The following is an 11514-nucleotide window of genomic DNA, read 5'->3' as shown; positions in this document are numbered from 1 at the left end:
TCCCATGATCCTTAGCTAACAGGACTCCAACTCCCATGAGCCAGTGGGCTTTGGGACTCCAACTCCCATGATCCATTGCTAACAGGGCTGGATGGTTTCGGGACTCCAACTCCCATGATCCTTAGCTAACAGGGCCAGTGGGTTTTGGTACTACAATTCCCATGATCCAGTGGGTTCGGGGACTCCAACTCCCATGATCCATTGCTAACAGTGCTGGATGTTTTGGGACTACAATTCCCATGAGCCAGTGGGGTTTTGGGACTACAATTCCCATGAGCCAGTGGGCTTTGGGACTCCCAACTCCCATCACCCACTGCTAACAGGGCTGGTTGGTTTTGGGACTACAACTCCCATGATCCTTAGCTAACAGGGCCAGTGGGGTTTGCGGACTCCAACTCCCATGATCCTTAGCTAACAGGGCTAGATGGTTTCGGGACTCCAACTCCCATGAGCCAGTGGGCTTTGCAACTCCAACTCCCATGAGCCAGTGGGTTCGGGGACTCCGACTCCCATGAGTCTTAGCTAACAGACTCCAACTCCCATGATCCTTAGCTAACAGGCCTGATTCCTTTCGGGACTCCAACTCCCATGATCCATTGCTAACTGGGCTGGTTGGTTTGGGGACTCCAACTCCCATGAGCCAGTGGGCTTTGGGACTCCAACTCCCATGAGTCTTAGCTAACCGGGCCGATCAGTTTTGGGACTCCAACTCCCATGATCCTTAGCTAGGGACCACAGGGTTTTGGGACTCCAACTCCCATGATCCAGTGCGCATTGGGGACTCCAACTCCCATGATCCTTTGCTAACAGGCCTGATTCCTTTTGGGACTCCAACTCCCATGATGCTTAGCTAACAGGGCTGGTCGGTTTGGGGACTCCAACTCCCATGAGCCAGTGGGTGTTGGTACTACAATTCCCATGAGCCACTGGGCTTTGGGACTCCCAACTCCCATGAAGTTTTGCTAACAGGGCCACCGGGTTTGGGGACTCCAACTCCCATGATCCAGTGGAGTTTTGGGACTATAACTCCCATGAGCCACTGGGCTTTGGGACTCCAACTCCCATGATCCTTTGCTAATGGCAGCAGTCAATTTTAGGACTCCAACTCCCAAGATGCAGTGGGCTTTGGGGACTCCAACTCCCATTATCCTTAGCTACCAGGCCTGATTCCTCTTGGGACTCCAACTCCCATGATCCTTAGCTAACAGGACTCCAACTCCCATGATGCAGTGGGCTTTGGCACTCCAACTCCCATGATCCTTTGCTAACAGGGCCAGTGGATTTTGGGACTCCAACTCCCATGATCCTTAGCTAACAGGACTCCAACTCCCATGATGCAGTGGGCTTTGGCACTCCAACTCCCATGATGCTTACCTAAGAGGGCTGGTTGGTTTTGGTACTACAACTCCCATAATCCTTAGCTAATGGGTGCAGTTAATTTTGGGACTCCGACTCCCATGATCCTTAGCTAACAGGGCTGATCGGTTTAGGGACTCCAAATCCCATGAGCCAGTGGATGTTGGTACTACAATTCCCATGAGCCACTGGGACTTCGGACTCCAACTCCCATGATCCAGTGGATGTTGGTACTACAATTCCCATGAGCCACTGGGATCTGGGACTCCAACTCCCATGATCCTTTGCTAATGGGAACAGTCAATTTTAGGACTCCAACTCCCATGATGCAGTGGGCTTTGGGGACTCCAACTCCCATGATCCATTGCTAACAGGGCCAGTGGATTTTGGGACTCCAACTCCCATGATCCATTGCTAACAGGACTCCAACTCCCATGAGTCAGTGGATGTTGGTACTACAATTCCCATGAGCCACTGGGCTTTCGGACTCCAACTCCCATGATGCTTACCTAAGAGGGCTGGTTGGTTTTGGTACTACAACTCCCATAATCCTTAGCTAATGGGTGCAGTTAATTTTGGGACTCCGACTCCCATGATCCTTAGCTAACAGGGCTGATCGGTTTAGGGACTCCAAATCCCATGAGCCAGTCGATGTTGGTACTACAATTCCCATGAGCCACTGGGCTTTGGGACTCCAACTCCCATGATCCTTTGCTGACAGACTCCAACTCCCATGATGCAGTGGGTTTCGGGACTCCAACTCCCATGATGCTTAGCTAACGGCTGATCAGTTTGGGGACTCCAACTCCCATGATCCAGTGGATGTTGGTACTACAATTCCCATGAGCCACTGGGCTTTCGGACTCCAACTCCCATGATCCAGTGGATGTTGGTACTACAATTCCCATGAGCCACTGGGCCTTCAGACTCCAACTCCCATGATCCTTCGCTAACAGGACTCCAACTCCCATGATCCTTAGCTAAGGGCTGATTGGTTTGGGGACTCCAACTCCCATGATCCTTCGCTAACAGGACTCCAACTCCCATGATCCAGTGGATGTTGGTACTACAACTCCCATGAGCCACTGGGCTTTCGGACTCCAACTCCCATGATCCTTTGCTAATGGGAGCAATCAATTTTAGGACTCCAACTCCCATGATCCAGTGGATGTTGGTACTACAACTCCCATGAGCCACTGGGCTTTCGGACTCCAACTCCCATGATGCTTAGCTAACAGGGGCTGGTTGGTTTGGGGACTCCGACTCCCATGATCCTTCGCTAACAGGGCCAATGGCGGGTCATGATGGGAATTGTAGTCCCTGTATTACTTCCATCTTGACAGGAAGCGGGGCCAAGGAAGCTCCGCCCCTTCCTGCTCCCCAGGACAGGAAGTTGGGCAGGGCCCAGCTGCCTGGTTCAGCCCCGAGTTCAGAGTTCAAAGCTTCAGTTCAAGTTCAGAGTTCGAGTTTCGGTTCGGCTGCCAGTTTGGGTTTGAATTTGGCCCCGAGTTCAGGTCTGAGTTCAAATTCGGACCCGAGTTCAGAGTTCAAATCCGGCCCAAATTTCAGCCCCGAGTTCGACTTCAGGGCCTGAGATCAAGTTCAGAGTTCAAGTTTGGGTTCAGCTGCCAGTTTGGGTTTGAATTTGGCCCCGAGTTCAAGTCTGAATTCTAGTTCGGCCCCGAGTTCAGGTCCCAGTTCGGCCCCGAGTTCAGAGTTCAAGTTCAAATCCGACCCCAATTTCAGCCCCGGGTCGAGTTCAGACCCTGAGTTCAAGTTCAGAGTTCGAGTTTGGGTTCCAGTTCGGGTCTGAGTTCAAATTTGGACCAGAGTTCAGGTCTGAATTCTAGTTCGGCCCAGACTTCAGAGTTCGAGTTCAGAGTTCAAATCCGGCCCCAATTTCAGCCCCGAGTTCGAGTTCAGGCCCTGAGTTCAAGTTCAGAGTTCGAGTTTGGGTTCAGCTGCCAGTTTGGGTTTGAATTTGGCCCCAAGTTCAGGTCTGAGTTCAAATTCAGACCCGAGTTCAGGTCTGAATTCTTGTTCGGACCCGAGTTCAGAGTTCAGAGTTCAAGTTCGAATCTGGCCCCAATTTCAGCCCCGAGTTTGAGTTCAGGCCCTGAGTTCAAGTTCAGAGTTCGAGTCCCAGTTTGGGTCTGAGTTCAAATTTGGACCTGAGTTCAGGTCTGAATTCTAGTTCGGCCCCCCGAGTTCAGGTCCCAGTTCGGCCCCGAGTTCAGAGTTCGGAGTTCAAGTTCGAATCCGGCCCCAATTTCAGCCCTGAGTTCGAGTTCAGAGTTCGAATTTGGGTTCAGCTGCCAGTTTGGGTTTGAATTTGGCCCCGAATTCAGGTCTAAATTCCAATTCGGCCCCGAGTTCAGGTCTGAATTCTAGTTCGGCCCCGAGTTCAGGTCCCAGTTCGGCCCGAGTTCAGAGTTCGAATCCGGACCCAATTTCAGCCCCGAGTTCGAGTTCAGACCCAGAGTTCAAGTTCAGAGTTTGGGTTCAGCTGCCAGTTTGGGTTTGAATTTGGGTCTGAATTCGAGTTCAGCACCGAGTTCAGGTCCCAGTTTGGCTCCGAGTTCAAGTCCAGCCCCAAGTTCAAGTTCGGGTTCAAGCCCAACTTGGTCCCGAACTTGAGTTCAAGCCCGAGTCTGAGTTCAGATCAGAATTCGAATCAGGTCCCGAATTCGGGTTCAAGCCCAGGTTGAACTAAGTTCAGTTTGGCTTTGAGTTCTGGTTCAAGTTTGGATCTGAGTTCAAGTTCAGACCTGAGTTCAAGTCTGGCTCGCCCCCCGAGTTCAAGTTCAGGTGCAAGTTCCTTTTTGGCCCCGAGTTCGAATCCAGGTCCGAATTCAAGTCTCAGTTCAGCTTCGGTCCCGGGTTCAAGTCCCCCGAATTTGAGTTCAGGTCCAAGTTCGGTCCTGAATTCGCTTTCAGGCCCAAGATTGAGTTCCGATCTGAGTTCAGCCCCAATTCACTTCCAAGTTCTGCTCCGGCCCCGGGTTCAAGTCTGAACCCACCCCCCAAACTTGAGTTCAGATCCAAGTTCGGTCCCAAATTCAGTTTCAACCCCACGTTTGAGTTGAGATTCTCCAAGTTCACGTCTGAGTTCTGTTCGAGTTCAGCCCCAAGTTCAGATCTGAGTTCGAGTTCAGCCCCAATTCACTTCCAAGTTCTGCAATGGCCCCGGGTTCAAGTCTGGCCCCAACCCTGAACTTGAGTTCAGACCCAAGTTCAGTCTCAAATTCAGTTTCAACCCCACATTTGAGTTGAGATCCAAGTTCAGGTCTGAATTCTGTTTCGGCCCTGAATCCAAATTCAAGTTCAGCCCCCAATTCGGGTTCAACCCCGAGTCCAGGTCTGCTTTGGCTCTGGGTTCAACTCCGCCCCGAATTGGAATTCACCTCCCAGTTCAGCCTCACTTCCGCTCCGGGTTCAAGTCTGGTCTGAGTTTGAGTTCAGATCCAAGTTTCGCTTCGGCCCCAAGTTCGAGTTCAGGTCTGAGTTCAAGTTCGGTCCCGAATTGGGGTTCAGATCTGACTTTGGGTTCGAGTTCTGGTTCGAGTTCAGTTCCAAATCCGGGTTCAACCCCGAGTTTGAGTTCAGATCCGAGTTCAGGTCTGGGTTCAAGTTCAGCTCCGACTTCGAATCTGAATTTTGGTTCAGCCCTGAGTTTGAGTTCAGCCCCAAGTTCGGGTTCGAATTTCATCCAAGTTCAGAATCCGGGTTCGACCCCGAGTTCGAATTCAGCCCCGAGTTCGAATTCAAGTTCCTGCTTCAGTTCAGAGTTCTGCTTCGGCCCCGGGTTCAAGTCTGTCCAACCCCCGAATTTGAGTTCAGATCCGAGTTCGAGTGCAGCCTCAAAGTTCTGCTTCGGCCCCGAATTCGGGTCCAACCCCAAGTTCAAGTTCAGCCCCAAGTTCGGGTTCGAGTTCAGGTCTGAGTTCAGTCCTGATCCGAATTCTGCCCTCTCCCCAAATTCAAATTCAGCTCCTCTCAGTTCCGCTCCGGCCCCGGGTTCAAGTCCGGATCTGAATTGAGTTCCCACCCCAATTCATCCCTGCCCTCCCTCCCCATTCCCCCTATACACTTATATACACCCCAGACCAGGCGCCGTGCTACAACTCCCACCCTCTCCACCCACATTTGAACCCGCAACCCGGCGCCGCGCTACATTTCCCAACCTCTCACATCACATTCGAACCCACAACCCTTTCCAGCCCCACTCAAACCCACAACCTGGCGCTACGTTTCCCAAGCTCTCCCCATTCAAACCCACAACCTGGCGCCGCGCTATGTTTCCCAACCTCTCCCCATTCGAACCCGAAACCCTTTGCAGCCCCCTTTCCAACCAGGCGCCGCGCTACGTTTCCCACCTTCTCTCCATTCGAACCCACAACCCTTTCCAGCCCCATTCGAACCCGCAACCCGGCACCGCGCTACGTTTCCCAACCTCTCACACCACATTCCAACCCATAACCCTTTCCAGCCCCATTCGAACCCGCAACCCGGCACCACGCTACGTTTCCCAACCTCTCATTCCCCATTCGAACCCGCAACCCGGCTCCGCGCTATGTTTCCCAACCTCTCTCCATTCGAACCCGCAACCCGGCACCGTGCTATGTTTCCCACCTTCTCACACCCCATTTGAACCCACAACCCTTTCCAGCCCCATTCCAACCTGGCACCGCGCTACGTTTCCCACCTCCTGATTCGAACCCGCAACCTGGTGCTACGTTTCCCAACCTCTCACACCCCATTCGAACCCACAACCTGGCGCCATGCTACGTTTCCCACATTCTCCCCATTCAAACCCACAACCCTTTCCAGCCCCATTCAAACCCACAACCTGGCGCCATGCTACATTTCCCACCCTCTCACATCACATTCGAACCCGCAACCCGGTGCCATGCTACGTTTCCCACCTCCCCATTCGAACCCGCAACCCTTTCCAGCCCCATTCGAACCCGCAACCTGGCGCTACGTTTCCCAACCTCTCTCCATTCGAACCCGCAACCCGGCGCCGCGCTACATTTCCCAACCTCTCACTCCCCATTCGAACCCGCAACCCGGCGCCACGCTACGTTTCCCAACCTCTCCCCATTCGAACCCGCAACCCTTTCCAGCCCCATTCGAACCGGAAACCTGGCGCTACGTTTCCCAACCTCTCACACAGCATTCAAACCCGCAACCCAGCGCTACGTTTCCCACCTTCTCCTTCCCCATTCGAACCCGCAACCCGGCGCCGTGCTACATTTCCCACCTTCTCACACCCCATTCGAACCCACAACCCTTTCCAGCCCTATTTGAACCCGCAACCTGACGCCATGCTACGTTTCCCACCTTCTCACACACCATTTGAAACCCACAACCCGGCGCCACGCTACGTTTCCCACCTTCTCACACCCCATTCGAACCCGCAACCTGGCGCTACGTTTCCCAACCTCTCACACCCCATTCGAACCCGCAACCTGGCGCTACGTTTCCCAACCTCTCACACCCCATTCGAACCCACAACCCTTTCCAGCCCCATTCCAACCCGCAACCCGGCGCCGCGCTACGTTTCCCATCCTCTCACATTACATTCAAACCCACAACCCTTTCCAGCCCCAATCGAACCGGCAACCTGACGCCATGCTACGTTTCCCACCTTCTCACACCCCATTCGAACCCACAACCTGACGCTACGTTTCCTGCTCTCACACCGCATTCGAACCCACAACCCGGCACGCTACGTTTCCCACCTTCTCCCGATTCGAACCCGCAACCATTTCCACCCGCATTCGAACCCGCAACCTGGCGCCACGCTACGTTTCCCGCCCTCTCACTCCCCATTCCAAACCGCAACCCGGTGCCGCGCTACGTTTCCCGCCCTCTCCCCATTCAAACCCACAACCTGGCCCTACGTTTCCCAATTCACGCCATGTTTGCCTTCAGGAACAGCAAACGCTACGTTTCCCAATCTCACTCCCCATTCGAACCCGCAACCCGGCGCCACGCTACGTTTCCCAACCTCTCCCCATTCGAACCCGCAACCCTTTCCACCCGCATTTGAACCCGCAACCTGGCGCCACGCTACATTTCCCACCTTCTCCCACCCCTTCCAACCCGCAACCTGGCGCTACGTTTCCCACCATCTCCCCATTCGAACCCGCAACCCGGCGCTACAATTCCCACCTCACGCCATGTTCGCCTTCAGAAACAGCAGCTTGTTGGCGTCCTCCGCCCCCAACACCCTCCGGCGCCGGATCCCCAGCGCCTGTTCGCACAAGCGGGCGCACCCGGCCCGGGCGCCCACCGCCGGCACCGCCAGCAGCCACAGCGCCAACCTGGCCAGGCGCGGGTGCGAGGCGGCGCTTGCCCAGTACTGAAACAGATCAGTTGGCGCCGCTGCATTCGCCTCCTGCAAATAGGCGTAGACCTCCGCTTCCTCGGCGCCCGGCGGCGCTACGTCTCCCGCCAGCCGCACTTTTTTCGCGGCGCCGGGTTCGAGTTCGGGCTCGTCGGCCAGTTCTAACAACTGGCATACGTTGGCGATGATCTCTTCGTGCTGGTAAGTTGGCGCCGGGCGCAGCTTCTGGCGCGGGTCCAGCAACATGGCCGCCTTGTGCGCCGGGTGCAGCTTGAAGTTCTCCTTCAGGGCCTCCAAAAAGAGGTGGCAGAGTTTGCTCACCACTCCGGCGTCGCCCGCCTTGGAGGTGAAGAGCTTTTCCAGGCGCACGTAAGTTGGCAACACGAGTTGTAGCGTCGGGCGCCCCTCGGCGCCCAGTTCGGCCACCGCCTGCTTGACGGGCGCCAGTAACGCCGCTAGGTTTCCCAGCAGCGCCCGGTTGAGGTTGCCACCTTCCGCCGCTCCACTCCCGAGTTTGGCGCCAGCTTCCCGCGTCGCTCCTGCGCTATAACTCCCAGCCGGGCTGGCGGCGCTACGACTCCCAAGATGGCCACCGGCTTCCCGCGTTGCTCCTGTGCTATAACTCCCAGTTGCGTTGGCGGCGCCGCGACTCCCGGGTTTGGCGCCAGCTTCTGCGCTATAACTCCCAGTTGGGTTGGCGGCGCTACGACTCCCAAGGTTGCCAACTTCCGTTGCTCCTGCGCCATAACTCCCAGTTGCGTTGGCGGCGCTACGACTCCCAAGGTGGCCACCTTCCTGCCGCTCGTGCGCCGCCAGCAGCGCGTCGGCCGGCGAGTCCCAACATGGCGGCGCCGCTCCGGCGCTACGACTCCCAACCTCGGCGCTACAACTCCCAACCAGATCCACGCAGGTTGCCAATAACTCCGCTACTTCCGGCATGCCGCGCGCCTGCAGCGCCCGCTGGCTGAGCACGCCGGCGACGGCGGCGTTCAGTGCGCACCCGGCGCAGCGCAGGCTCAGTCCTCCTCTCCCGAAACCGGGCGCCGCCGCGCTATCACTCACATACGCGGCGCGGGTCTCGGGCGCCACAAACTCGGAGAGGACGTTCTGCGCCCAGAGGTGGACGGGTTCTGAGGCGCCGGCGTCCCGGACCGCCAGGACGTAGGAGCGCAGGCGCCCGGTCTCGACGCGGTGCGCCGACAAAACATGGCCGCCGGCCGGGTGCGCGTGGCAGGTGACGCCGATGCCGCGCGCGGCGCCCAGCGCGCAGGTGACCTTGACCTTCGCCTGGTTGTACATGCGGGGCAGGTGCTGGAGCGCCAGCGCGCTAAGGTTCCCGAGGGTGTCGGCGACGGGGTAGGCGCCGTGCCGGGCGCCGCTGTCGACGAGGGTTTGCGCCAGTTTCTGGAACTCGGCGCCGGCGAGGGCAGGGAGGAGGGCGGGCTCGGCGCAGGCCAATCGGAGGAGGCGCTCGGCCAGCGCCTGGCGCTCCTTGTCTGGGATTTGTAGCGCTGGGGGGGAGAGAAGGGAGAGGGTTAGAAAACTATAATTCCCAGAGGAGACTACAACTCCCATGAGCCTTAGCTAAGAGGGAGAATGGGTTCGGGAACTATAATTCCCAGAAGGAACTATAACTCCCAGAGGGAACTAGAACTCCTAGAGGGAACTATAACTCCCAGAGGGAACTAGAACTCCCAGAGGAAACTACAATTCCCATGAGCCTTAGCTATAGGAGTAAGGGAACTATAACTCCCAGGAGAGTGGGATTTTGGGATTACAATTCCCAGGAGACAGTGGGGTTTGGTACTACAATTCCCATGAGTGCACAGAAAGGGTTAGGGAACTATAACTCCCGGCGGGAACTATAACTCCCGGCAGGAACTATAACTCCCATGAGCCTTACCTAAGAGGGGGAGTGGGTTTCGGGACTACAATTCCCAGTGGGTCCAGGAACTATAACTCCCAGAAGGAACTATAACTCCCAGAAGGAACTACAACTCACATGAGCCTTAGCTAAGAGGTGGAGAGGGTTTGGGGACTATAATTCCCATGAGGCAGTGGGTTTTCGGACTACAATTCCCATGAGCTACAGGGGTTAGGGAACTAGAACTCCCAGAAGGAAATATAATTCCCAGAGGGAACTATAACTCCCATGAGCCTTAGCTAAGGAGTGGGTTTGGGGACTATAATTCCCATAAGGCAGTGGGTTTTGGGACTACAATTCCCATGAGCTATAGGGGTTAGGGAACTAGAACTCCCAGAGGGAACTAGAACTCCCAGAGGGAACTATAACTCCCATGAGCCTTAGCTAAGGAGTGGGTTGTTGGACTGTAATTCCCATGAGACAGTGGGTTTTGGGACTACAATTCCCATGAGCTACAGGGGTTAGGGAACTAGAACTCCCAGAAGGAACTAGAACTCCCAGAGGGAACTATAACTCCCATGAGCCTTAGCTAAGGAGTGGGTTTGGGGACTACAATTCCCATGAGGCAGTGGGTTTTGGGACTACAATTCCCATGAGCTATAGGTGTTAGGGAACTAGAACTCCCAGAGGGAACTAGAACTCCCAGAGGGAACTACAATTCCCATGAGCCTTAGCTAAGGAGTGGGTTGTTGGACTGTAATTCCCATGAGACAGTGGGTTTTGGGACTACAATTCCCATGAGCTACAGGGGTTAGGGAACTAGAACTCCCAGAAGGAACTAGAACTCCCAGAGGGAACTATAACTCCCATGAGCCTTAGCTAAGGAGTGGGTTGTTAGACTATAATTCCCATAAGGCAGTGGGTTTTGGGACTACAATTCCCATGAGCTACAGGGGTTAGGGAACTAGAACTCCCAGAAGGAACTAGAACTCCCAGAGGGAACTATAACTCCCATGAGCCTTAGCTAAGAGGGGGAATGGGTTCGGGAACTATAACTCCCAGGAGACGGTGGGGTTATGGGAATTGTAGTCCCCAAACCCCACTGGCTCATGGGAATTGTAGTCCCCAAACCCCACTGGCTCATGGGAATTGTAGCCTCAAAACCCGCTGGCTCATGGGAATTGTAGTCATGGGAATTGTAGTCCCCAAACCCACTGGATCATGGGAATTGTAGCCTCAAAACGCGCTGGCTCATGGGAATTGTAGTCCCCAAACCTACTGGATCATGGGAATTGTAGTCCCCAAACCAACCAGCCCTGTTAGCAATGGATCATGGGAACTGTAGTCCCCAAACCCACTGGCCCTGTTAGCTAAGGATCATGGGAGTTGTAGTCCCCAAACCCACTGGCCCTATTAGCTAAGGATCATGGGAACTGTAGTCCCCAAACCCACTGGCCCTGTTAGCTAAGGATCATGGGAACTGTAGTCCCCAAACCCACCGGCCCTGTTAGCTAAGGATCATGGGAGTTGTAGTCCCCAAACCCACTGGCCCTGTTAGCTAAGGATCATGGGAATTGTAGTCCCAAAACCAACCAGCCCTGTTAGCAATGGATCATGGGAGTTGTAGTCCCCAAACCCACTGGCCCTATTAGCTAAGGATCATGGGAACTGTAGTCCCCAAACCCACTGGCCCTATTAGCTAAGGATCATGGGAACTGTAGTCCCCAAACCAACCAGCCCTGTTAGCAATGGATCATGGGAACTGTAGTCCCCAAACCCACCGGCCCTATTAGCTAAGGATCATGGGAACTGTAGTCCCCAAACCCACTGGCCCTGTTAGCTAAGGATCATGGGAGTTGTAGTCCCAAACCCCACTGGATCATGGGAATCGGGATTCGAACCCGGGACTCACCGTTGTTTTGGGCGTCTTGGGTCGCCGGCG

General features: G+C 55.2%; 1 protein-coding gene and 3 long non-coding RNA genes across 20 annotated transcripts in view; 1 reads left to right on the top strand and 3 right to left on the bottom strand.

Annotated features, from left to right (window-relative positions):
- Positions 1-219: 219 nt before the first annotated feature.
- On the bottom strand, positions 220-3012 carry LOC308579176. Its single transcript, XR_014004350.1, has 6 exons — positions 2939-3012; positions 2398-2768; positions 1054-1984; positions 532-703; positions 349-468; positions 220-300 (listed from the first exon to the last, which is right to left on the bottom strand). It is a non-coding gene; the product is annotated as an uncharacterized lncRNA (long non-coding RNA).
- Positions 2789-5064, top strand: LOC308579174. Of its 16 annotated transcripts, none has more exons than XR_014004333.1 (6): positions 2789-2901; positions 3019-3157; positions 3237-3414; positions 3497-3764; positions 3831-3886; positions 4963-5064. It is a non-coding gene; the product is annotated as an uncharacterized lncRNA (long non-coding RNA). The 16 variants fall into 16 exon arrangements; XR_014004339.1 differs by having other exon boundaries at positions 3497-3569; positions 3639-3886; positions 4963-4981; XR_014004342.1 differs by adding an exon at positions 3478-3495 and having other exon boundaries at positions 3237-3421; positions 3669-3886; positions 4963-4981.
- Positions 5065-5847: 783 nt separating this feature from the next.
- Positions 5848-7297, bottom strand: LOC308579131. 2 transcript variants are annotated; one of them, XR_014004311.1, is made up of 5 exons: positions 7253-7297; positions 6729-6982; positions 6303-6330; positions 6103-6129; positions 5848-5941 (listed from the first exon to the last, which is right to left on the bottom strand). It is a non-coding gene; the product is annotated as an uncharacterized lncRNA (long non-coding RNA). The 2 variants fall into 2 exon arrangements; XR_014004312.1 differs by lacking the exon at positions 7253-7297 and having other exon boundaries at positions 6729-7055.
- A 47-nt stretch (positions 7298-7344) lies between these two features.
- Positions 7345-11514, bottom strand: part of LOC308578680 (zinc finger protein 618-like) — a 32862-nt gene continuing 28692 nt past the window's right edge. The window contains exons 11-13 of the mRNA XM_081179153.1: positions 11485-11503; positions 7534-9219; positions 7345-7444 (exon numbers count right to left, since the gene is read on the bottom strand). Coding sequence (XP_081035279.1) covers positions 7535-9219; positions 11485-11503 — 1704 coding nt within the window. The 3' untranslated portion in view covers positions 7345-7444; position 7534. The remainder of the gene's footprint in view (positions 7445-7533; positions 9220-11484; positions 11504-11514) is intronic.

This window comes from Podarcis bocagei, assembly GCF_964188305.1.
Source record: "Podarcis bocagei genome assembly, chromosome: Z".
Classification (NCBI taxonomy): Eukaryota; Metazoa; Chordata; class Lepidosauria; order Squamata; family Lacertidae; genus Podarcis; species Podarcis bocagei.
Note: the sequence above shows the minus strand (reverse complement) of the source record. Positions and strands in the feature narration are given on the sequence as shown.